The sequence below is a fragment of the Gopherus evgoodei genome, chromosome 1, assembly GCF_007399415.2.
Source record: "Gopherus evgoodei ecotype Sinaloan lineage chromosome 1, rGopEvg1_v1.p, whole genome shotgun sequence".
NCBI classification, from domain to species: Eukaryota; Metazoa; Chordata; order Testudines; family Testudinidae; genus Gopherus; species Gopherus evgoodei.
The window spans coordinates 224,493,482-224,519,643 of record NC_044322.1 but is presented as its reverse complement, the minus strand read 5'-3'; the positions used below and the strand labels follow the sequence as shown (position 1 = coordinate 224,519,643).

The 26,162-nt window shown below is 47.2% G+C and overlaps 1 protein-coding gene across 2 annotated transcripts in view; it reads right to left on the bottom strand.

Moving 5' to 3' along the window:
* Positions 1-25,836, bottom strand: part of LOC115636997 (alpha-2-macroglobulin-like) — a 58,524-nt gene extending 32,688 nt beyond the window's left edge. Inside the window, exons 1-19 of one of the 2 annotated variants that reach the window (XM_030537800.1) lie at positions 25,704-25,836; positions 21,704-21,887; positions 19,644-19,800; positions 19,289-19,341; positions 14,190-14,210; positions 12,895-13,063; positions 11,136-11,220; positions 9,978-10,101; positions 8,912-9,026; positions 8,622-8,731; positions 7,997-8,158; positions 7,390-7,617; positions 6,946-7,009; positions 5,829-5,971; positions 5,221-5,370; positions 4,565-4,735; positions 3,505-3,613; positions 1,810-1,945; positions 827-1,055 (exon numbers count right to left, since the gene is read on the bottom strand). In XM_030537800.1, the coding sequence (XP_030393660.1) occupies positions 827-1,055; positions 1,810-1,945; positions 3,505-3,613; positions 4,565-4,735; positions 5,221-5,370; positions 5,829-5,971; positions 6,946-7,009; positions 7,390-7,617; positions 7,997-8,158; positions 8,622-8,731; positions 8,912-9,026; positions 9,978-10,101; positions 11,136-11,220; positions 12,895-13,063; positions 14,190-14,210; positions 19,289-19,341; positions 19,644-19,800; positions 21,704-21,887; positions 25,704-25,792 (2,499 nt within the window). In that variant the 5' untranslated portion in view covers positions 25,793-25,836. The remainder of the gene's footprint in view (positions 1-826; positions 1,056-1,809; positions 1,946-3,504; positions 3,614-4,564; positions 4,736-5,220; positions 5,371-5,828; positions 5,972-6,945; positions 7,010-7,389; positions 7,618-7,996; positions 8,159-8,621; positions 8,732-8,911; positions 9,027-9,977; positions 10,102-11,135; positions 11,221-12,894; positions 13,064-14,189; positions 14,211-19,288; positions 19,342-19,643; positions 19,801-21,703; positions 21,888-25,703) is intronic. The other variant, XM_030537807.1, reaches the window with a different exon arrangement.
* Between the last annotated feature and the right edge of the window lie 326 nt (positions 25,837-26,162).

The window sequence follows — 26,162 nt, the reverse complement described above, 5'->3', positions numbered from 1 at the left end:
GAGTCTGAGCCCTCTGGTGTCTTGTTAGGGGAGGAGGTGAAGTGCTGGCTGTGGGGGGTGGGAGGCTATCTGGCAGTAGCTGAGAGAGAACAGAATGCGGACCATCAGTGAGTGTAGTGAAGGGAAGGAAAGGGATGGGGAAGCAGATGAGAGGGCCTTCAGGGCCCTTAACACTGTAAAGTTTGTTCCCGCTTCTCTTTATCTAGAATGAAACCCATTTAAATAAAAGCTGAGAGAAAAGTCACCATAACTTTGCAGGGACCCCCTTCCTGAGTCCCCTCCAGTCCCTTGTGCTGGAGCAGAAATATACTGCAGGCTACTGGGGCTAAAGAGTCCGTGCTGTTTCCATGGATGCAACAGGCCAGCGAGTTTCCCAGAGCCTGTAGTGCAGCTGTTGTGTGGCATGAGGCTAAAGGCCAAGCACATGTATTCATTCTGGGAAGCGTGGAGTTTCCACTAGTGTAAGGGGTGATGTACAGTGTTTGGTCACCCCAGGTATCTTGCTTGGAGGTCATGAGATAGGCACAGGATGTCTAAGGCCAGGTGCCTTCAGCCACACAGGAAGTTGTTGTCAGGTATATCTGCAGCTTGCAAACCTTTGTCAGCCAAACAGATTCCTTCTTTCATAACGCCCACTCTGTACCCCTATGGTAACACACAGGAACCAATCAGATTCCTCTTTCCCATCACCCATTTCTTTCCACTGTAAGAAGACACTTTTCTAGGGGCCAATTATTTGCCTCCCCTGGATGGGAAGCCATGTTGCAACTGCCCCATGTGGTCTCCTCCCTGGTCCCTTCTGAGCAAAGCTGGGAGTGTCCCTTACCCTGATGCAGCGGGTCAGGTAGTTGAAGACAGTGGCCCTTAGCATGAAGGCCTCGCCGCGCACCACGGAGTAGGGCAGAGTGAGCTCCACGAAGAAGGGCTGGAAGGCTCTGAGGGACACAGTCGGGGACAAGCCAAAACCAGTGTCACTTGAAGTGCAGAACGCATTGGCTTTCCATTCTGTTATGGTGTCGGGGATGGTCACGGCCAGATCAGCACTTCCGACAGACCTAGTGACAAAACAAGAACAAGGAGATGAGGGGAGCTTTCCTAGCTTTGGGGAAAACAACTGTGTCCTTCACGGCATCCTGAATTACACCCCCACAACCCTTTGTAACTACAGGGTCCCTCAGGAGCACTGGGGGTGTGCATGCTGGTCGGCTATTGTAGGCTCATTGCAGACCACTTCCTCCCATCCCATCCTACATTCAGCTCTGCAGAAGAATCATCCAAGTAACAAGACTGGGGTTGAGATTCCACAGTGAACAACAGAAAATCCCTCAGACACATGGATACAGAAAAGGATGAAATGCATAGCTAATAGCGACTTCTGCACCAAAGCTAGGACCAAATAGAAATTACATCTCCCTCTAACACACACACACACACACACACACACACACACACACACACACACACACACACACACACACACACACACACACACACACATATCCCAGGTGGGCCACATAGTGATGGATCAATTTACAGGGGATTGTCTATTGTGACCCACACAATTAACCGTCTCCCATATACTGAAAGGAGAAGGAGTGGATGTGGTATATTAGTAGAACTAGTTACTTCTTGCCTTTCCTCTGCCTGCCTATCCATCCCTCATGCTTGTCTCTCTCTATTCTATCTACAAAAGGTACTCCATCTATCACAGATGGATATAAGCACATCTCATGGTGTTTGAGCAACTTCTTCTGAATGTCTCTGTAACCCAGTTGACCACACTCATCACATCCCATAATCATCACTTACTTCACTGTAACTAAATCCCAAATCCACGTCTCAGGGAAATACTTCCGGATGGTCTCCACTGGGCCATGATCGATGATGTGAGGCACATGATCGACTGCATCCAAACTGAGTGCATACATCGGCACAGACGTACGTTCTTTTTTAGACATTAGGGGTGCAGGGTATGGTGAGAGGAGAGAGGACATAATATGTTAGACCTTATTCTAAACCATGGCACTTTGTTTCCAGTTAGTGATAGGCCTGATCCTAAACCCAAGATCTATTAACCCTTCCTCACAAACGTCAGTCTTGTTCAGACCCAAACTTAGACCTGTCTCTGCTTGCAACCAGGCATTCTCTTCCGCACGCCACTCCCCCCAGCGTCATCATGTTTTTAGAACCTTTTTCAAAGTCATTGAAAAAACATCTCCATTGCCTTATTGTGATCTCAAACTGTTTGCTTTCTAAAGACTTCTGCACCTCTTACAGGACATATTTATTCCGCCACCTCCAATCCCAGAGTGTATGGGGAGTCCAGATGTGATGACTGTGTTGAAGCAACTCCTAGAGCCCTGCCTATATCCACTTCAATATGGAATTAACCTGTGGAACTCACTACCCCAAGACATTATAGATGCAGTAGCTGAGTCAGATTCACAGGAAAAAAAATTATGTTTGTATATGACTAGGAGTAGCAGCAACACTAGTGACACCAGCTAGGGTTCACATGGTCAGGGATATCAGTTCTCGTGTATCAGGATACAAGCTGATAAGAAGCCATAGACCAGGAAGAAATTTGCCCCACAGTACTGCACAGTGAGGGGTATTACCAAGGTTTTCCACCTTACTCTGAAGCAGCCACCATTGGCCACTGTCTGAAGAGGGATCCTTCACTAAAAAGAAGACAGTGCTGATCCAATATGGTCAGGAGACAGGAGACTGCCATATATAGACCAGTAGTCTGACGTTCTACAGTAGGAATGCGGACATTCGATTAGAGGGTCAGTAATCTGATCTGGTTACTCTTCATTTCCACTAGCTAACTGAGAGCATAATTAACACTAAATTTAGCCATCCAATCTCAGAGTTCTTCACAAGACTAAGTATAATTAGTTCCCTTTTAAAGATAGGAATATTAAGGCACAAAGAAGTGAAATGATTCACTTCCAAGTTCAAGCTGATGAGAGACCTGAGAATGGAGTACAGATTTCCTGATTCCCAATCCTAAACTCTCCCCCTGGGTTCACACTCCCTCCTCATTGAACCTGGCTCTTTTTCTGCTTAGTTTTTTCTCTAGCACTTGCTGGAAGGTGAAAATCTAGAAATGGAAACTGTTCTGTCCCAGGCTGAGAGAGCTGCAACCAAAGTCAGCAAGATTTAGCAGCCATTTTGTGCCAGTGCAGCAAATCTGCATTAGGGGATGCAAGGTGCCACTGCATCAGTGTAGTTACAACAGTGCATATTTCCTTAGCTGGTGAAAGGTTAGCAATCAGGTGGAGCAAACAGGTAGGTGAGCGAGCAGGTGGAAATGGACCAGATTCCTATTTCAGGACTGACGTTAGTGAATTTCAGCCAGAACAGCTGAGAACAGAGTCTGGTTCAATTGGTCTAGTTTCCATGCAGAGGAGAGGGTGAAAGGGAGGGGAGGGTGAAAGTAGGAAAAGCAGCTAACAAGGGGATATAAGTGGGGTAAAACAAAGCAGGCTCTTTTACTACCAATACCAGCTGCCACAGGTATATATGGTCCAGATACACCATACATTCTCTCCATGCAGAGTCTGGGCTTACGGACCTTGGTGCTGGTGAAGACCTTTAAACCCATCTCCTGTAAAAAGATAACCCAGACAGCCATGTGGTAAAGTAAACCATATGTCAGGAGATAAACGTGCCGTCTGGACTGGATTAGGATGTGACAGACCTATCACAGAGCAGGGATGGGTCATTGCAAGAGCAGATACTAAGGCCTGAGAAGTCAATGCCAGTGTGGCTGGCGGGAAGCCAAGGGCGAGGTCTATGTCACTGAAAGGCATCGGACCAGCAGCTGGAGTGTGTCCTCAGAGCAGGTTCATCAGAGGCACAAGCAGTGCAAGCTTCCACTATGCACTCAGCCCCTGCCTCATCCCTGCCCTGGAGGGAGTTCAGGCTCTCTGGCACAGTCCATCCCCTGCCTCTCTGCTGAGACTCCTAACAGTGATTGTCAGGTGTGCTGGGTTTTGGGTGATTTGGGAGCAAGTCCCACTGGGAACAAACCTGAGATCCCGCAGGACACCAAACCCTTACAAGGTGGGGCTGGATAATTACCCTGGGTGCTGGCTCAGAGCAACACTCAGCACATGTGTGCATGTGTGTGCATGTGGGTGTCTAGACAAAATGGAGACTGACACTTAAGAGACCTACATAGACGGGATAGACAGCATGTGGGACAAGACCTCTTTGACAAAATTGCTGCAGAGGCTGAGTTGCCCATTTCTGGGCTCTATTTCTTTACCCCAGTTGTTAGGATGTCTCTTTGTCATGTTTAAATTAGTGATGGGAAACCTCTAGAGTTCAGTGGTTGAGAGAGGCATTCAGACCTCAGTGATGAGGGGTTCCCATCTGGGGTTTTCTGGCCCTGCTTTAGTTATTACCTCGAATGTGCTGGCTAACAAGCACCCAGCTAAGTGCACTCAGACAGCAGCTATGGGCTATGACAGGAGTTTGCTCACCCAAGAACACAGTGAGGAAATCTTCTGAACTAACAGTGATTTCACACACTAAAGGGAGATGTGGCACTCACCTTGAGAATGTTGTAGGCGTCCTCTTCACTGTCAGGAGAAATGGGTCCGTAGATGAATCCATTTAAAATGATGTTGTCGAGTTTCACACAAGGGTTATCGTCTTCTTCCTCCAAATGGTGCTCTCGGTAATTATAACCCCTGATCTCCTTCACGGGGAGCAAATCATACACCTGAGGGGACACGCCTCGATGTCAGTGACCACAGGCCCAATAATAATAAACTGGCGTGCGCCACCCTAGTGATCACAGACAACTTGCAACACTCCCATGCGTGCAATCCCAGTGACCAAGGGTAACCCTACAATAACAAACCCTACAGTAACAGAGCAGAATGTCTGACTCCAAGGCTCAGCCCTGACATTTGAATAATAACCGAGTATGTGCTGACCAGTGCTCATCAGTGGCCCTCCAGTAATAAATCAGTATGTGTGGTTGTGTCCTCACAAGCGGCCCCAGAACTATAAACCACTGGGTGCAGCAATAGTTTTCATGAGGGCATTACATAGATCAAGCAGTGGGCGCAGTCCCTGTGCTGATGAGGGACCCTACAATAACAGACACACTGCTCTGCCCTAGCTCACACGAGTGATTCTTGGCACTTTCCAGACAAAACCAGCTCTTGTGTCTGTTGATCACCGGGCCAGGCTGGCACTTACAGAGCTGGGCGAGAGCTCGGCTTCAGGCTTCATGAGAAGGACGCTCTTGTCCACAGCACGGATGGCGCACAGGGAGCCCGGGGAGGCTCCAACCCGGAGGTGAGTGTCGGAGGCGGGGAGGCCTTCGGCCGGTGAGAAATTCAAGTTGACCTGCAACCCCAGAAAAGGAGTTAGAGGAGCTACTTCTCCAGATACCTTCACACACTTCCCTGAAGCTCAGCCCAGTCCTGCAGCCCCCTGTCCAGCCCCCTGTCCAGCACAGCTCTGCCAATGCCCCTCAGCCCTGCCCTGCAGCCCCCTGTCATCCCAGTGCTGGGCTTCCCACACCGCTCTGCCAATGCCCCTCAGTGCTGGCCAATTCAATTCAAACATGACCAGCAGCGCACCCATATGTCAGTTCTGCTTCCACCCTCCATAATTCTGCCTATGCAAATTACTCCTGATATGCATTCATCTCTCATATTCAATTGCTGATCCATGGTCAGTGCCCCATGGGCTCATGGAGCCACTGAACATTTCCTGAGTCTTCCCTGAAATTTGCCGTTCCAGGTTCCACAGGTGGGCCATTGTCCGTGGGTGAATGCGAGTTATAGAAACAGGATGCTCACCATATTGGCAAAGCAGTTTTCAATCTTGAAATCTTCGGAATTGGCAATAACTTCTCCGCTGGGTAAAGTGGTGTATACAAGTACCTGGGCCAGGGGGGCGATATCAGGCCCCACAGGGAGCCTGAGCTGAAATACCTGGATAACTGGCAAACAGAGAGAGGGGGTGACTAAGCTATAGAGTATCAGCTCCAGGGCCACACATTTCCCTAGGCTCCCTTATTATGGCTGCAATATCAGCCACCCTGAAAAATTCGCTATCCAAGGGTAAGAGTTTTGGTGCATAGTTGAGATCTTTGACTCTTACTGCAGACACCCGGTGTGGGATATTCAGGTGAGATGGGTTTGGTGGATCTCAGCATGTCCCCTAAATCCATATCAGCTAGAGTCTAGCACTGCCATCCGTCAGTGCAGGATGCCCCTGCCCATGCAATAATGAAGGCAAGGAAAGAAGTGCATGTTGTACAGTGGCTCTGTGCGGACGGTTGTGTGCACAGGGCTGCAGAAGGTGTGGGATTCCACACTCCTGTTCCTCAAGGTGGAGTTTGCCCAGCCAGCCTGAATCAGTCAAACTGGGAATCCCTTGAGACTGCCATTAATGAAATGAAATCGGTCAGGGGAACTGTGTGCGTGTCAAAGGGAAAGAGAGACCACGACTAGTGAGACAAGAAGGAAAGAGAGAAAGCAAAGAGGAGAGAAGGTTGCTGTTCTCGGCACCTCCTTCAGACACAGCACTCAGCCTCCCAGGACAGACAGAGAAAGGGGTGAGGAGAGCTCACAATGAGAAAGGGCTGAAATTTTTCAGATTTTTTTTGTTGTTGAAAAATGCAAACCCACATCAACCAAAACATTTCACAGATTTGTGTGAAATTCACCAAATGGTTTTTGTCAGAAAAAAAATCAGCAGCAAAGCAGGTGGTTTTGTTTTGACATTTCCTAAATGAAAGGTTCTGTTTTTCAATTCAAAACAACTCATTTACAATTTCCCTTCAATTCTATTTAAAAAAGATTAAAACAACTCAAAAGTGAAATGGTTCAGTAGTCCCCAAACAATTATTTTTTGAGGTTTCTGTTTCGGCCAGCGAATCGGGAAATCAGTTATTCATACAGCTCTACTCACGTTCTTCATCCCCCACGGGATGCACCTCGGTGCCTGACCTCACAATGCCTCCCTTGGCCATCACCTGCCAGGAAGAAGAAACCCTCCTGTTACAGAGGTCCTGGTGGGAGGTGGGGGATGCTTATGGGGGAACACTGGGGGTGGGGGTGTCTATACGGATGCCTTCCTGTGGGGAAGGAGCAGAAAATCCCACAGAGCCAAACAGAGTCCCAGACCCAGACTGGATTTACTGGGACCTCGACCAAGTCAGAAATTTTCTCTCCCTGCAGAAACCATACACTGGCTGGCCAGTTCTGCATTTCCTTCACTGGCTTTTACATGTAATTGTCAAGGTCAAGTGAACCTGACCTAGGGGGAGTTTGGTGGCCTGGGACAAATATGGGTGTCTGGTCTCCAGTGCTGTGTCATGTGTACGGAGGTAGAGGTCACTAGGTCTGGGCTTACCACATAGTAAAAGACGATTTCCTTCTGCTCCCCCAAGACCTCTGGCTTCAGGATGTAGTGCACCCGGATCATCTCATTGGAGCCACAGCTTAAAGTGTGAGACACAGGCTCGATTTTGAGAAAGCTCTTACTCAGGGAGTAAAAGCGTGTTGCTGTGTGAGCGGCACTACCATACACAGGGGTGAACCAGTGTGTGTCGTAACAGTTCAGTTCAGATTTATGGTTTGCCTGATAAAGAAGAATGTTTTTACATCAGATCAAAAAGTGAGTAACAAGTCTACTAGCATTTCAGAAGGAAAAAGTGGGTAATTCTAAAAACATTTTCTTGGCAGATTTTTCAGTGCACAGTGCATTGATCTGTATTTTCCATGCTCGTGTGGAGAGAGAGAGAACCAGAGGGAGAGTGACAGAGTGTGTGCAAGACACAGAGAGCAAGGGGCAGACAGAAAGAGAGCAAGACAGAGAGGAGGAGACTGAAATTCCCAGCCAACAAACTCCTTGTTTTATCTCCCAATGAGTGGAGAGATCGATAAACTCATGGACATTTCCCCTGAAGCTCAGCCTGTGACATCTCAGATCCCCTAGCTCCCTGGATTCAGCCACTCACATTGATTTGAATGGAGGTGTCTGTGAAGTTGACAGTGTCTATGGAAAACCAGACTCGGCCCTCTTCATTCGTTGTGTAGTTGGCGTCATATTTGTTTCCCCTTATGAAAATCCGGATTGTTTCATTGGCGATTGGAGCATTGGTCCCATCCACCAGCTTCACCTAAAGGAACAAATCCAATCCTTGTTGCTTATACGAGGCAGGGAAAGCAGTCCCCACAGTGCCAATGGCCCTTTGCCCACGTTATTCCCCTGAGGCAGTTCCAGAGGGTGTTTCTTACAGAGCCGACCAAAGGGCAGGTTTGTATGAACGTGCTGGGTGAGTCTGAACCACCTGAGAAGGTGGCACATTCTCACAGAGTGTGTGATTGGGAACACGGGAAGGACTGTGCTGGCTCACACCAATGGACCTCCTTCTCTGTATCCTGTCTCTGACAGTAGCAGGGGGTCAGAGGAAGGTGCTGCAAATCCCACCAATGGCAAGGATACCGCAGCATGTGTAGAGGCAGAGGGAGATGGCTCCTGTGATCCTCCCACATTTTCCCTTTTCCATTTGCAAGTTCTCATTCTCCACAGACAAGCACACTCATGTCAGGTAATTTCCTGGGCTCTCAGAGGTTCCCTACCTGCCCAGAGAAGGGCATCCCTGGTATGTAATGAGAGTCCACCTGCTCAAAGCTGATTTTGCTCATGGTGTTTGTGATCTCACTGGACCCTGTCCCAGTTAACTCCACCCCTGCAAGAAAACACAGCAAAGAGGGGCTTGAACTAATGCATTGACCTGCAACACTTCCAGATGCTCCAGTCTTGCCCCCCACGTTGTCCAGCTCTGCCAGTGCCCTTCAGTGCTGGTTTGAAACACACACTGCTATTGCAGTGTGGCCCCACAGCTCCACCAGAGCAGCATGATGCATACCTGTACCCTCTTCCGTGATCTTGCCTTGCACCTCAATTTTCATCTCATAACCCTTTCGCTTGAGCTGGAATATTTTAGTCTCCACCACATTGGAGACACAGCCTCGAACGTCCGCCTGAGCCAGAGACCAAAGAGGAAATTACCATGGAAAACCCTGTACAATTCAGGTCCGTGTGGAACAGGAACCGATACACCAGCACCTGAGACATTTGCCTGCTGCTTGATTTGCTTTAATCCCATCCTCTTACTGGCTTCACCCAACCTGACTCCCTCTCTTCCCTTCTTCTTCACCAAACCAATCAAGGCATCTCTGGTCCCCAGTGATGTATACAATATGCTGCCTTCTGTGATGCATTTCATCACCAGTTCTCCAGGTTACACACCTGGTTCCCTGACTGTTCAAATCAGATCCCTTAGATCTGCAACTTCCCATCAGTGTGATAAATCCAGTTGTGTCTTTTATCCATCCTTAGAATCCTCTCTCTTTCTCCATGCACATTCTCTGTCTTCCTCCTCTCTTTCTTTCTCTTTCTTTTTCTCCAATTATCTCTGTCTAACTTACTTCTATTTTCTCTCTTACTTTCTTCTCCTTCATATTCTCCGTCTTTCTCTTTATTGCTCTACCCCATTCTCTCTACCTCCTTGCCCTGTCTCTCTTTCTTCTTCCTCTTGAGTTTTCTCTCTCTTCCAGATCCTACAGTTCCCTCTTGCTTTCTCCTCTGCTCTGCTCTGCTCCCCTTCCCATCTCAATCCCGTTCACTGATACAAAAACCTGTCAGGGTCTTCTCTTTCCCAGCTAGAAGAAACATCCATCTAGGGGTGAATCCTGACCTGACTGATGTAAATGGGAGTTTTGCCATTGATTTCAATGGGGCCAGGATTTCACCCAAGGGATTTTTCTTCATAATTTATATCACCCAGCCCTGGCCTCACCTCCTTCTAACCAATACCTCCCTCCTGTGAGACAGAGCCCAGCCCAGCTGAGGTCTAACAATCCCTTTTGACAGACACAGATCATCATCCTCAAGACAGTCACCTCCAGCCTATGCGATGGGCCTGGACTCACCTGTCTGGTGAATTCTTCACACACAGCCTCAGCCTCTCTTCCATAGCAGCGTGAGCTGGACTGGGAGAATCTCCGACACACACGGACATTCACCAGGCCTGGGACAGGGGTCCCATAAGTGTATCTGTAACCAGAGAGGTGTTAAAGAGACACAAGGTGCTTAGACAGGGAGACAGAGTCAGGCAGAAGAGGCCTTTTGGGGCCCTTTATACCATTGCCCCTGAGGACTCAATTGCTGGTTTCCTAATATCTATTCTCTGGAGCTTGGTCTAGCCCTGTTTTCCAATGACTGAAGTGACAGGGCTCCAGGCATTTCCCGAGGGAGATTATTCCATTACCCAGCAGGCCTGCCCCATTAGGAAATGTTGCCTGATATTCCGGCTCTTTTGCTCCTTAATCAGTTGAGTTTCCCTTCTCCCAGCTCCCTCCCATTTGGCCAAACCTTTCAGGTATGGAAGAGCCTAGACCTGCAGACAATGTTCCAGGTGCAGTCTCCTCAGAGCTGTGAGGACCAGAGCTGAACACTGTCTTCCAGGGTGGGTCGCACTAATGCTGTATAGAGAGGGATTATCATCTCCCGTCACTGCTACACGACACCTCGGGAGCACTGTTTTCAGCTCTGAGCACCTCTTTACCCAAAGGCCATTGACAAATTGGAGGGAGTTCAGAGAAGAGCAAGAAATATGAGCAGGGAGCTGGAGGGAGGGATTCATGAGGATGGGAGGAAGAGTTAAGTCTGGAGAATATGGTTACCGTATGTCTAAGAAGGGATGTAATTTCTGCCTACAAGGGTCTGAAGGAGGCATCACGAAGGGGGGCTGGGATTATTTAAGGAGGCACTTGGGGGTCTGATTAGGAAGGATGGAATGATGTTAAGAAAGGGGAAATTTGGGTTGAATAATGGAGAAAAACATTCTGAGAGGGAGCTGTACAGGGCTGAGGCATTGTTTCCTGGGGCATGGGGGGGAGCCCCATTTCTTGGGATGTTTAAAGCTTGGGCTGGTACAGACTAGACAGTAGGAACAATCCTGGCCAGGGCCCCTGGGGAGGGAGAGAAAGTAACCCCAGGGACCTTCTCTAGATCTGGTTTCTGGAGTAGCAGTGGGAAGGCAACGGTGGACGAGCACAAAGTACAGTGACTCAAACCCCGCGACTCACAGACCACAGACGGCCACTTTCAGCTCCTCGTCCTGGATGGTGATTTTCTTGGACAGCTTCACCGACACCTCGAACTTGGGCAGCACTGAGTGGGAGAGACAGGCTAGAATTGAGCAGAGTGGTGGGAACATGTGTACATCACTGTCGCTTCCCCACTGAGTGACAGACACAGCCTCTCCCCCTCCTAATCCCAACGCATGGCGCCAGATCCTCAGCTTGCTATAAATCACCACAGCTCCCTGGCCGTCAGTGCAGCTGTGCCAGCTTACACCAGCTGAGGATCTGGCCAGGGACTATGGAACTGAAGAGGAAGACATCGTAACCCCTGCTCCTCTCCCCTTTGCTCCCTTTGCCCAACCCCAACCTCTGGGCCATCGTTGCTTTAGAGGCTGTATGCTATGCTACGCAAGTGATACCTAGTGAGGGCCCGACTCCCCAGTGCACCATCATCACTCACCAGATTTAAAGGGCCACATTCACTGTATGCTCTGGCTCCTGTGCTGCTCCAGTGAAGTAAAGCAGCCATAAGTTCGGTTACTTTGCATCCCTGGAGTGGTACAAAGCAGACAGACTGCACCAGTGAATCTGGCCGCGAAAGTTCAGCCATTTTAAACTTATCCTTGCATGAAAAGAGTCGGATAAAACCTGTTTCATAACACAGTAAAAGCAAATATTTTTTCCTACTGGCTGAGCTCACAGACTGCATTCGCCTCCTGGCTGGGCACTAGAATGTCAAGTTTCAGCCCCAAAGTGAATTTTCTCAGAAGTTCTGAACTAACTGAATGAGGGGGTTATAATGGGAGAGAGACACTGGCGGGGTGGAAAGAGAAGCAGAAGATTCTGGGAAGTTTCAGAGTGCCCTGTTGGACAGCAGCGAGAGGACTAGTGGAGCCACTTTTACTAACTCGATCAGAATGAGCTCATTCTTAGGCTTGCTGAGAGCAAGCTCTTGGAATGCTTGTAAGTGGCTGGAGCACTTCTGTGGGATGGTTCACAAGTGGTCAGGGTGGGGGCTGGAGTGGTACATATCCCTAGACTAGACAGAGCTGTAATTTGTTTCTCCTTGGGTGATTAGTGGCAACCCTATAATTAAAGTTATCTGAGAATCTACCACCCCTGCTGGCCTCATTTTCCTTTCCTCATGAACCTTCTGAATGTTTGTCCTTTGGGGCTGATGTTTTCCAGGCTTGGTCTCCAGCCAAGTGTCTTTATTTATTTATTTTGAATGTTTGAAGATGTTCTGGGCATCAGGAGCCACGAGGACAAAGGAGTGAAGACCAGAGTGGGAGAAAGGAGAGGTGAGTTAAGCCAGTTTCATTGGCAAATCACAGGTGGAGCAAACTGTGCCACTGAAATGCAGCATTTACATAGTTTGTTCTGCATCCGTATCATATACTGCACACAACTGGTAGGAAAGACCCTACACAAAAATAAAGCTGCATTGTACTGAGGCTGGAATCACAGCCCAAATCCAGTAGGCCCAAGGGACAGGCCTTTGTATTCACACCCAGATACTCTCAGGCTTACAGTGAACAGTGACCCTGACAGTTCAAGTGCTGAGGAGAAAGCTACACACCACTGGATGGGGGCTCAGATCTTGAACCCTTAAAAGCATCCAGTGTATTCCTGGCCCATTCCTCAGACCACTCTTCACTGAGCTACACCCCAGACAATCTTGAACTGGATTTTTGTGCCTGGAATGGATGAAGCTCCTGCTTCCAACACCCCCAGCCCCAGCACGAGTAGGACTCTTCCTTACCATATTCCTCCACCATAAAGGGGTGTTCGAGATTGGTCCCCGACTCCTTCTGCACCACCACGTTGTAGGTGCCTTGGATGGGCTCGGAGGTGAGGGGGAAGGAGAGCTGGGTGAGGCCCATGTTTAACTCCACCTCTCTCCACTGGTACACGCGGTTCTTCTGCGGGTCCTAGAGGTGAGGAGAGCACAAGGTCATAAGACAGGATGACTCTTAACCTTTCATTTACAGGCAGGGTGTCTACACAGCATGAGGCTGGAGAGCAGAGCAGTTGCAGTCCAATGTTCAGCAGAGATACAGGATATATGCGATCATCTCCCTCTCCTATAGATGAGGTTAGGGCACCTGGTGGCCAGCTCTGTACTTTCCCAATAGTCTGTAAGGATTAAGCAGTCAAGTCCTGTGCAATCAGCATGTGAAATAGCCAGATACTAGCACCGAATCTATTCCAGCATCTGTCCACCTGATCAACATGCCCATATCCGCATGGAGTGGGCAAGGAGGTTGAGAAAGAGCCAGGCTAAAAGACCAATGCACAGACGTCAGGATGCAATGAGTTTCTCTGCGCCTGTGAGCTTGAATGTTATATTTGCAGTTTGAGAACTGGTAACTGCTCTGGCTGAGGACTGAAATACTCAAGTTACCTCTGGGGCTGAGAAAACCCTCCCCATGCAGGTATGCGGAAGGCAATGGGCTATGGAAATGCTCATCTGGTCTTAAATATGTTGTTTGGGCTGCTACTCCTCTTCAGGCAGCCAGTATATCTTTGACCAGTATAGCTTATCCCTGTACGGGAAGGGGAATGAGCGGTGCCAATATAAGGCACCTCTATGCTGGTATAACCATGCCCATGCTAGCGACTGCACCTGTATAACTACTTTGATCTAAAATCTGACCCCTGACTGACACAGTTAAACTGGAATGAAATTTGCGTGCAGACCAGGGCTCACTTTCACAAAAGACCCTTTTCAGGCTCCTTTAAACAACCTAAAGAAGCAGAAAAGGCCATGGGCCCATTTTCCCCCTTTCCAAGTCATATTCCAATGTTGCGCTGCAGCTGAGATGCCAGAGACCCAGCCTCCAGGGTGAGTGGGGTGCATGCAGGACTCTATTTCCTGTTCACACAGGCTCACCCTTACTTCCTTGCTCTGAGACCCGTAGTGGCTGCACTACCCATTCACAATGAACACCACACTACACCCTCCCTCTGCTGTGGAGCACAGGAGTCTGCCCATCCCTGAAACAGCCCTAGCTTTCTGCCAGCGGTTGTGAGAGTAAAAATCAATGGGCCACTTACCTTGATGAAGACCAATGGAAACTGTGGGGAAAACGGGGAGAAGCAGAGTTAGAAATACAGGTCAGACCTGCACTGAGCTCATTTACCCTGTTCAGGGGACTTCTGCATCTCTTCCCTGCATTTCCCTTTGCCCCTTGCTCGCTGTTACTCAATGAGAAACTCCAGCGGGGCCTTCTAATGTTTTAGAGCCTGAACTGGTCAGTTTAACACAGCTGTGAAAATAAACACTTTGTTTTGCATTTAGAGGATTCAGGGTAAAAATTTCAAAATCATCTAAGTGACTCAGGAGCCTTTTAAAATGACTTAGGCACTTTAGGCCATTGATTTCAATGGGAATCAGGCACTTACATACCTCTGAGGTTCTGTGGCTTAGGAGCCAAAGAGCCACTGACTTTCAGTGAGACTTTGTAAAGGAGGCAGATTTTTTTAGGTGCCCAACAATGCAGACAGGCACTGAGTGGAGTTTCCAAGTGCTGAGGTATCTAGTTCCCCACTGCAGCCAATGGGAGTTAGTCTCCTAACCTGCCTATATGCTTTTTAAAATCCCACTAGGCACCTACCTGCAGCTTTAGGCATCTAAATCCCTTAGGCAATATGGCCCAAGGTGCCCAAGTCACTTCTGAAAATGGGACTTGGGTTTCTAAGTCACTGAGGCACTTTGGAAATGTGCCCCTAAGAGTGTAGCCATTTGGAAAGTTGCTGGTTTCCAGGGCTTTCATGTGGCAACTCAATTCTCTATGTCCTGCTCTGCAGCATCAGGTGGGGCCTGCTGCTGGGATGTCTCCTCAGGGACCCCTGCCCCTGCAAACTCACAGTGAGGTTATGGAGGGGGGTCAGCTAGATCACAGTGTATGATATGCAGGAAGGTGGGACAGAGCCAGGTATAGGGGTCTTGAGGTGCAGTCACATGGCTTCCCACAAGACAGAAGTGATCTCCTCAGGGCCTGACTCATTGCTAGCCCACCCTGGTGCTGTTACTCACACCAGTACAAAGTGGGGCACACCGCGACCAGCCTCATTTGGCAACATTTTATGCCCATTTTGCTTTGGTGTTAACGATGCCCATCAAATGGAGAAGCCCAGTGCTTAATTTGTCCCAGGGCTGAGCCCCAGCACCTCTGAGCTTGGCAGTGCATAGCACCGGCACCTCTGGGCTTTCTGAGTCAGTTATGAAAGTAAAAAAAATTGCTTGAGCCCCAGCATCTAATTGCTTGAGCCTCTTTCATTACAAATTCATAACTCATCTCTTTCATTACAAATTAAGCTCTGGAGAATCCAGTTATTACTCGGCATGTGGAAACCAGCTACTTCTTCTTTGATAGATATTCTTTGCAATTCTGTTCAAAGCACTAACTTCTCTGGTAGTGTTTTACTTTTCCTTGCGATCAGATGAAGTGATCAGACTCTCCCTATTACACTAGCCTGCTCCTTTATGTTCAGAATAATGATCTGCCTCTGCAGATTCATCTGCCCTGCTGTTCATTCCCTCTGTCCTGAAATTCTGTTTCCCGTATTCAGAGGGCCCGTAAGGATGCCACAAACAAAGGTTTATGATTTTTAAGATGTAACAGAAGATAGAGGGAGGTTCTTAGCTCCACCAACTGTGGGCAATTTATCATGTAGTCCTCCCTCAGCCTTTTCTTCTCTAAACATTGTCCAATTCTTTCAACCTTTCCTCATAGATCAGGTTTTTGAAAACTCTTATACATTCTGTTGATCCCTTTGGAGTCTTTCCAGTTTATTCACCTCTGGCAACAAGACCCTAACAGGACATTTTTCACTCCCTGGTCCAGGGCAAGACGAATCTCCTTCCCAAGTATGAGGAGAGGAAAACACTGAGAAGATTTTTCAACTTCCCCTCTGAAACTCTGGAGATCAGATGGTTAACATCTCTGGACAAAACCAGAAGATATTATTGGATAAGTTTAATATGATACTTGTAAATGGAAGAAGTGAGGGCACATTTCACATAAGTTTAATTGACTGCTGGGAGTGGTATTGATAATATTATTATCCTTGTATAATTCATCCTTGTAGGGATTTCTCTGTAATTACAATGATGTGCTCTTTCTAGTGAGATTTTTATTACCCATGGTGAGGATGCCTTAAATTAAATGTGGCTACAAAAACTAAAGCGCAGCCATTCCTGACAAATTATCTAGGAGATTGGAAGACTCTGATGTTAGATTTCTCAGAGACATCATTACTGTCCTTGAATTCCTTTCAAATTTGTGAATCATATGAGTTGCTGGGAAAGTCCTTGCAACCACTCGTCTCTGAACAAATTGATTTTTCTTTTATCTATTCTAAAAATGCTTTCAAAGATAAGCACACTTGGCTTGATGCAGACTGTGTGAAGGAAAAGACAGCTCTAGCCTATCTAGCTAATAGGGTAAGATGCAATCCATCTCCTAATTTACTTCATAATTTAGTAGCTACCAGAAGACAATATAAAGGCTTATTATATCAGAAAAAACAAGAATATCTTAGATCCTTGCGGAAGGGTTTTGAAGCAGCAGCTAAGGCTAAAAATTCTTACACATTTTAGAAGATGGTGGCCACGGGTTCTGGTAGATATACTCTGAATGATGAACCCCATATTAATCATGAAGCTTGGATAGTACATTTTGGCCAGGTCTTTAATGATTCCCTCAACCAGTTTTTAAATCTAATTCTACCATAGCTGAGGCAATGAGGAATCCTCTCTTTGATTTACCACTCTGGCTTTCAGTACAGCACAGTGAAATCCACTCATTAATTTTAGCCCAACAATAGAAAAAACCCTCTAGGAGAAGATTTTCTCTCTGATGAAGTTTCTCAGGATAATCCTAATTGGTGGTCCCTAGATTTGGCTAAATTATTTACTGTCCTGAATCATATCGGATGCATTCTGTCTGGCTCACGATTATAGTTCCTATTTTTAAAAAATGGGCTAGAAAGACGTCCGGGATAGCTCAGTGGTTTGAGCATTAGCCTATTAGACATAGGCTTAGTGAGTTTGATCCTTGAGGGGGTGACTTGGGGATTGGTCTTGCTTTGAGCAGGGGGTTGGCCTAGATGGTCTCTTGAAGTCCCTTCCAACCCTAATAATCTATGATTCTATGTAGACTTATTGGTCTGTTAAATGTGGTAGGGAAGATTTAATGCAGAATTTTACTCTCTAAACTTGAAATATGGGCTTTAGAGGGTAATTTACTACACAAAGAGCAGTCCATCTTTAGGTCTGGTAGAGTGGATAATTATTTTATCCTATATGATTTATAAATATGCTGTGGTTAATGGTAGTAGTTTATATGCTACTTTCATAGATCTAAAGATGGCATTTGATTTTATTAACCAAGAAAAACTTTGGGCAAAATTAAGAAGGATGAGAATCGATCTAAAACTTTTGCATACTTTGGAGGCTCTACCCCAGTGCACTATGGTCAGGCTAAGAACTAAAGCCAATGGGGAATGTACTGTTTCCCCTACTTCTAGGGGAGTATGCCAGGGTTGCTTTCCAGTGCTTCTTCTTTTTAATGCATATGTTAATGAAGTGATGATGTTGTAAAGGAAGATAATTTCTCTCCCCTGGAAATTAAGAGTAGATCCATTCCAGTGTTGTTATATGCTGATGGCATGGTTGTTTTATTGCAGCATCCAAGAGGCCTTCGATGGTTATTATCTTGTTTTTTCTCTTATTATAACTTTCAAGACCTAGTTCTCAATTATAAGCCCAAAGTCATGATTTTTGGGAAGAACAAAACAAGTCTTTGCTTTTACTTATTTAGGGATAAAGTTTCATCATTTAGGCCACTGGTTTCCTTATCATGAAGACTTAAAACAAAAGGCCCTTAGCTCTGGTGAAGGGGTGCTTGGTCTACCTGCCCATATGCTGGGAACAGAGCTGCCCCAGTGCTAAGAATCTTTAATGCAAAAATAATGTTGTAGATGATCTATGAGGCTGAAGTTTGATTTAGGGGCTAAGTTTCGGCCTTAGAGATCATTTAAAATAATTTTACTCCTCCTTTGTTTTTACATGCTGAGGTGAATGGTTTTACTGTACATCATAGAGCTTGTATTGCTTTTCTTAAATTTTGGTCTAAGATCTGTACTCTTCCAGATTACAGATTGCCCCATTTTTGCCTTCAGGAGATGGAGGAACAACCTGTGCACTCCAATTTATTATAAATAGGCTGGATTTTTCTATTACCTATTGTCAATATCTTTTAATCAGTGTAATCAACTACTCAAACATAGAGTGACAAATATTACCCAGCAAGAAGATCTGGCTATGATTCATGGTTCAAAGTTTGTGTTTTGGTTTTCTACTTTGAAGATGGCTCATGTTTTTGAACAGTATTTGACTGAATTATGAAATCCTCATTTATATAAGGTATATACTCAATTAAGATTCCAAACCATGGAAATTGCTGTCCTTACAGGTGGATATGGAAAAATTTCTTCACATGGAGCAATGGAAGATCTACCTCATTATCTTTTGGACTGGAGATTTTTCCAGCCTCTGAAAACATGCTGGATTTACCTCTTTTATATAAAAAGAATTTTTATCACCATCTCAAAAGGATAATGTTTTTAGTTTTTTCTCAATCCCAGGTAGTAATCAAATCACTGCCAATTTTTGCCCTTCCAGCATTTGCCCAATGAGGAGCATTTTTATTAGGTTCTAATTGACCTTTTAGGGTTCTATATGTTTTATATGATGTTGCTGTTGTAGACTGTTCTATGTTTTTCTTTTTGTATTTGCAAAAGACTTATGTTTAAATTAATCATGATTTAATAAAACTACCAAAAAGTTTTGACATTAGCCAGTTTTACATTATAATAAAGCATGATTCATATTATGACATAAAAGAACATATTCTGTCCTATGTAAACTCTGTCAATGAAGTTGAATGGGGTGTAAATCATGGCAGAATCTGACCCTTATAAAGAAGATGTGGGGAGTCAGAAGGCATCACTTGCTTTACACAGTCACTTTTATGGTGCTAGAAGATGTTAATAGAAATAAATTCCTCAGGAATCACAAAGGACTTTAAAAGGGTCATCATCAGCGCTCACCATGTCAGCCACGGAAACTGGTCAGTGATCAGACCTACCTTCTCCTTCAGGGGATGGAAGTCTTCATCCAGAGAGACGATACGAAACAGAACTGCGGAGGCCATGATTGAGAGAGGAAGAGATTTTCACTGTTAAACTTGCAGCTGCTCACCCAGGGACCATCAGTCATTGAGGCAGATGCTGTGTGCATGCTTGGCCTAGATGCAATGACCCATGGACACATGGCAGGGTTGGATGCATGCACCACACTGCCCAGGTTTATGACTGGTGGGAAGGAAGTGGGAAGGCAGGTTTACTGCCAGCTGTACTAACTTAGTGACGAGTTGTGGGGTTTCTAGGGAGGCAGGGAGGATTTCCTGCTCTGTATATAATTCCCCACCTGATTTCCTGTACCTGTTTGTCCTGGTTTGTAGATGGGTTTGTCTGTCTGGACAAAGACCAGGCTCTCTGAGTTCTTGACCAGCACTGATTTCCGGCTCCTGAACTTCAGTGTCAGCCCCTTCACCAGCACCGTGAGAAACGCTGATGATGAGCTGCTGGACTTTGGAACCTGGAAAACAGCAAAAGAGCCACTTGCCTTAGAGACTCTCCGCTCTGCACTGAGCCATTGGAGCCTGGAGTTGTACATGGAACCAAAACAAAAAGGTCACGATCTACCTACCAGAATCAGGGATTGCGGGGTCTGGGGCTCTGCCAGTCTCACTTCACCATGGTTTTGCCGGACTCTTCTGCTCCATTCCCACTAATGTAACCTCTATGCTGCCAGAATCTTTGCAGTGATGGGGCCTCTACCACCTCCTCCAGAGGAGACTTTGCTGGCCACCCCTGGCCATTCCCTCCCTACCAGGAGACTCTGACTCCTCCACCCCAGGAGTTTGTATCTTAAGAACATCCCCCAATGTCTAAGTCTCAGCTTTTCCTTCTGCCCATCACTCCTTGTGCTGCCTCTTGCCAAGACTGAGGGTCATTTCCCTTCCCTTGTTATGCTCCTGCCTCAAAGGGATTGATGGACTGTGATTGTATCCCCCTAGCTGTGAATCCCAGTGATGGAGGAAAATGGGAAGCTACATTTGAGTAATTACTTCTGTGCTGGGTCCATTTTCTTCTACTGTCCTCCCAGCCAGCCTGGAGAGCTGCAGGGAGAAATCCTAAACTGGTCCCTGGGAGAGGCACAAGATGAGCTCATTAACGTTGTAATAAATGAAGGGGGGATAGCTCCCTTTGATGGACACCCAGCCCACCAGTTAGCTGTAAAATCCCTCTTGGTCTGTTCTCTGCTTACTTTACCTGTAAAGGGTTAACAAGCCCACAGGTAAAAGAAAAAAAAGTGGGCACCTGAACAAAAGAGCCAGTGGGAAGGCTAGAACTTTTTAAAATGGGAAAATAAACTTTCCCTTTGCTTGTGGTTGCTCTCTCTGGGCTGAAGGAACATGGAACAGCAGTGCTATAAGCAGAAATGCTGTGTAAGGTTTGAACCAAGTATGAAAAATTATTTTCCATATCTAGCAGGACTCATTGGGATAGGGAATGTTTAGATAGACATGATCAAGTTATTTCTTTATTTGGGCTTGTGGATCTGCTCTGTGCTAACCCCTGATGCTTTTGTTTGCTTGTAACCTTTAAGCTGAACCCCCAAAAAGCTATTTTGGGTGCTTAATTGTTGGAATTTTTGCTCTTTTAAAATCTAGCAATTTCTTTTTGTTTTAAATAAAATTTTTCTTTTTAAAGAACAGGATTAGATTTTTGATATTTTAAGAGGTTTGTGCATGCTGTTTGATTGACTGGGGGCAACAGCTAATTTCCTTTCTTTTCTTTCTCAGCGTTTCCCTGGAGTTGAGGGGAGGAAGGGCTTAAGGGTACCTCACAGGGAGGAATTCCCAAGTGCTCCATCCAGGGTCCAAGGGTTTTTTGTGCATTTGGGTGGTGGAAGCTTTTACCAAGCCAAGGTCAGAGAGAAGCTGTAACCTTGGGAGTTTAATACAAGCCTGGAGTGGCCTGTATTAATTTTTAGAATCCTTGACAGAGGTGAGGATTCAGCCTTGACAGGTGTCAATGGTCTCGAGGATGTTCTCTAACCTCCATATTCCATGGCTTTCTTTCTGGCCTCACTCAGAGGCTTGTGGATCCCCTTGAGAAATGGGAGACCAGTTCTCAGCTGTAAGGTCAGCACTGTCTCAGAGAGAAAAGCACCCAACAAAGCCAGCCAACCAAAGCCTGTAGCACAGCCTCTCCAAGAATCATGCTGGTCACTGAGCTCAGTACCCACTGAAGATCGCTCCTAATGAGTCATCCACAGCACTGCCAGTAAGAACCATAGTTTTTCTTGAATGTCTCCTAGCTAAGCCTGTCTCTGTTTGTGATTTCTGATGGTATCAGGTCTTTCAAGGGTTGGTCCCAGGCTGTCACTATCTTACAGACTCAGGTAATAAACCCTGTGGGGGTCAGAGACTCACCGTGAATGGGACACACTTGAACACGTCCTTCTCCGACACCACGTCTGCGATCAGGCTCCTGTTCTCCCCTGCGTATTCCAGTGTGGCGCTCAGCGTTACAGACTCGTTCAGGTGGGTCAGCTGGATACAGACCTTTTCAGGAACGTTGGTGTGGATCAGAAAGGGCACTAGCACCATGTACTGCCTGGGAAGGAGAAGGACACAGGTCAGAGAGGCGGGGATGGGGAACGGAGAAGGTACTGATGAAAGGGCATGGGCTAGTGCGACAGCCAAATCCCCGACCATCCGTCCACACTGTAATTTGTACATACAGGATGGTGAATTTCATTTTGCTTTTGTAACATACCAGCCGGTCTGCTCGGTCAGCCAGGAACCTAGGACACCACCTGGAGCAAAGGAGCTGGTTCTGTGCTAACAGCAATTGCTGTCCAAGGGCTGTTTGTTCAGGCTTCCAGCAGGGAGTGGGGATGCCTTGAAAAGTTCCAGGCTGTTAATTGAACTCTGTGTATCCCACAGCCCCCGGCTGCATTATCTGAACAAGGGGAGGGAGCTCAGATGAAATGTTTGTTCTACCTCCATGGAGTCTGGCAGGCAGTTACACAGGAGTGTGGATCAGGGCTTTAATCCAACCTCCTCTCTAGCTGCCTGTGGATCTAGGTGTGTCACCTGCTGCCCTCAGTAATGGAGAGATACAAATGTAGGGGTGGCTGCGAGTGCACTGACATCTGAATCTAGGGAATGGCCATTGTGCTAAAGGGGCAGTGTGGCTTAGTGTACAGGGCTTTGGCCGGAGAACTCATTGCTATTCCTGGGTGTGTCAGTGACATGCCGTGTGCTACTGGGCTTCACAGCTCTGTGCCTCAATTTCTCCATTTCTGATATGGGGATCCTGAAGATGCTGCTTACACCCACCCTCCCCCTTTTCATGTGCCTGGAGAACTTTTGATGAAAAGTGCTCGCTTACAGGTTCAAGTGTTAGTGAGGACTTTACGCAGCTTGCCAGCAGTGGCAACAACAGAGTGATATGGGCTACAGAAGGTTATCTCGCTGGCCATGGCTGCAGCCTGCTGATTTAGAGCAGAGACGCTGGCAGAGCATCACCGCTGGGAGGCTGGACGTGCAGCAGTGTGAAGCTCCCTGGGACACTCAGCTTTCTGCCGGGGGAGCTGTTCATCTTGCTTAGCCAAGATTTCAAAGTGACAGAGTTAGGTAGGAGCAGCCTTAACATGGCTCTGATTAAATTCCACTTCAACCTTTGTTAGGCCTGAGCCAAAGCCCATGGAAGTCAATAGGACTCTTTCCATTCACCTCACTGGGCTTTGGATCAAGCCCTGAGTGATTTTCTCTCTACCTTTAGTCTCAGCCAATAAAGGCTGGGGGCTGATTCTCCCCTGCCTGGCACCTGGTGCAGAGTGAGTGCAAAGGGATCCTGAAACACGCCGTTCTGCTCTGGTAGCATTTGACACCCTCTCTGCCCTGTTGTAAATGGCGATATGAAGAGCAGGACCATGGAAAGCCAGGGCCTACGTTTAGTGCTGTCAAGTGTCCTGCCTGATGTGTGACACTCACCTGTTTGTCCAGCCGCCCTGTCACATGTCCCTGCAGCTCAGCTGGATTCTGACACATCAGAACAGAAACCCCCTTACACTACCATAACCAGACACTGCTCTAGTGCTTAATTTGTGCCAGGGCTGAGCCCCAGCACCTCTAGGCTTGGCAGTTCATTGCCCTGGCATCTCTGGGCTTGTAAAAGAATTGCTTGAGCCCCAGCACCTAATTGCTTGAGCCCCGGCATCTCTTTCATTACAAATGAAGCACTGCGCTGCAGACACTTCTCCCTCTGGATGACAGAAGAAACAACACGTGACAGTCGTGTTGCTTAACATTCTAGTGGAAGGCTTGCTGGTACTACAGTGATTAGCACAGTAAGAGAGCCTCAGTGAATAGCTGAGCTGTAAGCAGGTAGCGGGCAGTTTCCTGCAGTTGCCCCTTTGCTGCTAGAGGCAGCTGTGGCATTTGCTGAGCCAGCAGCCAGGTGCCTCCTCTCTCCCTGCTGGATCAGAGCAAGCAGCCTGGAGGTGATGGCAGAATGTGAGAGATCTGATACTGGCCCCAGGCTTCCGCCCGGTACAAACCCCCAGCCGCTGTGACCCCAACAGCCCAAAGCATCCCAGGAGCTTCAGCAGCCTTACCACTCAGTAACAGTAACCCCAGCCACTCCGCATCTGACACTCTTGGGCACCTGCTACCCCAGCCAAAGCTGCCAGGTTTTGTTCAGTCTCCTGGTGACCACCACCCCTTCCCTCCTCCTCTCCTCCCAACCAGCTTGGGGCAGAGCATGTCAACTATAAACTAAGCATATATGCAAAACAGTCACTAATATGATGATTACTTCATTAAACAGCATAAAATGCCTCATGGAGCAGAATAAAACTTGTGACTGGCATCACATTCTGTTCTTCCCTTGCCCTCTCAGCCTGCATGAACTTTAGCTGTGACAGAGAGAACCAGACTGGATACAAGGTAAGACAGATGGAGAGAAGAGTGGGGCCTTTCCTGTGCAGCAGGATGCAACCGAACACAAAAAGGCAGCTGCTTCTGCAGCACAGAGTGGTCTTCTCTCCATTTAAAGGAGCAGGATGCAGACAACATATCTGACCAGACACAAGCTACATGCTCAGAATGGAATAGAGGTGGGTGAAAAAAGTCTGATGAAACTGTTTTCTGTCAGATGAAACTGTTTTCTGTCAGAGAGTGTAGTTTAATCAAAATGGAACTGGTTTGTGGGAACATGTTGAGTTTAACCAAGGGCCCAATAGAAAAATGATAAAACAAATGGTTTCAACTTTCTCATTTTGATAACATCACAATGTTTCATTTTCCCTTTAATATTATGTTGTAATATAATATTTATATACATTTATATTATAATTATTCAATATTATTGTTAACAAAATGTTGTGACATTATCAAAATGAAACATGTCTATGTTTCTGAATCAAAATTTTCTGGAATTTCCTTCCTCTTAAAATTTAAACTGCATGTTCTGAGTTGGAATGAAAACAAATTTTAAAATGGCAGGTTTTCTGGTGGCATGGCAGTTATGGTTTCCAGCCAGCTATAGATTGTCTCCTTGTTCTGTATATGTATAAAGCCTAGCACAGTGGGGACCCTAATCCATAGCTGGGGTGCATAGGCACTACAAGACACAAAAAAACAATTCTAACAAGGCATTCATTGGGTTAAGCGATCTGACATTGGAGTTAGGGGACTGAATCAGGGCAGCGTAAATTGCACCTGCTCATATACACCAGCGAGGAGGGATGCTATACCAGGAGAAGGGAGTGTGCACTGGAGGGTAAATGCTCTAATCTATGTTGGACTCCATCCACAGGAATTCTCTGTCAGTCGACGCTAGCAAAGAGATATTCTGAGTCTGCCCAGCTCCTGACTGAGCTTGGCTACACCCCCTCTTCAGGCCCCTCAGTGGAGATGAGGTTGCAGCCAAGTTGTTAGTTTGCAGTGCCGCAGGTGGATATTCCAGCAGAGTGTGGCACTGCCAGAGTCTGTGCTGACAGACAGGAATCTAGGTCACAGACTCTAGTTGGGAACAAGCACAGTCTGTGGCTGCCAAGGGAAGCAAACTGTCTTTAAAGAAGAAGAGAAAAGAGAAACACCTTTCTGAGCTCTAGCTCACAGGCAAGGAAACTGGGGCCCATCCACTAAAGGTACCACAAGGCAGATGGCATATTGCCCATGAAGCCACCGGGAGAGCCAAGCTCCTGAAGATGTCTAGGTAGGGATATAGGTAGCGAGAGCTGTGTGGGGAGCCCCAGAATGAAATAGCAGGGGTCTGTAGGGCAGGACTGAGGGGCATTGGCAGAGCTGTGTGGGGAGCCAGGACTGGAATAGCAGGGGGTGGCTAAGCATTGGCAGAGCTGTGAGGGGGATGAAGGAAAGAAAAGAGAAGGCAGCACGAGCCCTTGCATGTGCAGCTTACGGTTCGGTGGTGGGCGAGGTGTCTCCAGGGAGGAGGAAGAGGAGCAGGAGGAAGATGCTGGGGCCACCGGGCAGCCTGTTCTTCCCCATGGTGCAGAGCGAGGATGGTGAGTGAGGCAGACACACAGCCTTGTTCGCTGGCTCCCTGCACCCTGGCTGTCCGCTGGGTCCACCCCTTTATATGTCTCTCTGCAAACAGCCCCCAGGAGGGGCGAGATAAGGGCAGGGGGCCAGGACCGTTTGGGAAATGGGGAGAGGTACGTGAGGAGGAGCCAGAGCCAACAGCTCTGACCCATGGCACAGAGACTGTCCCTGGCCAGACCCTGACAAACGGGGGGGAAGATATTTATTGGAGGTGTTCATGTGATACACCGTCCTGTGTCTGAGCCATTCACCCCAAACCCCTGTTTGTATCACTCCAGCAGCTCTTTGCAGTGGTTGGAGAAGCCCTTTAGCTCAT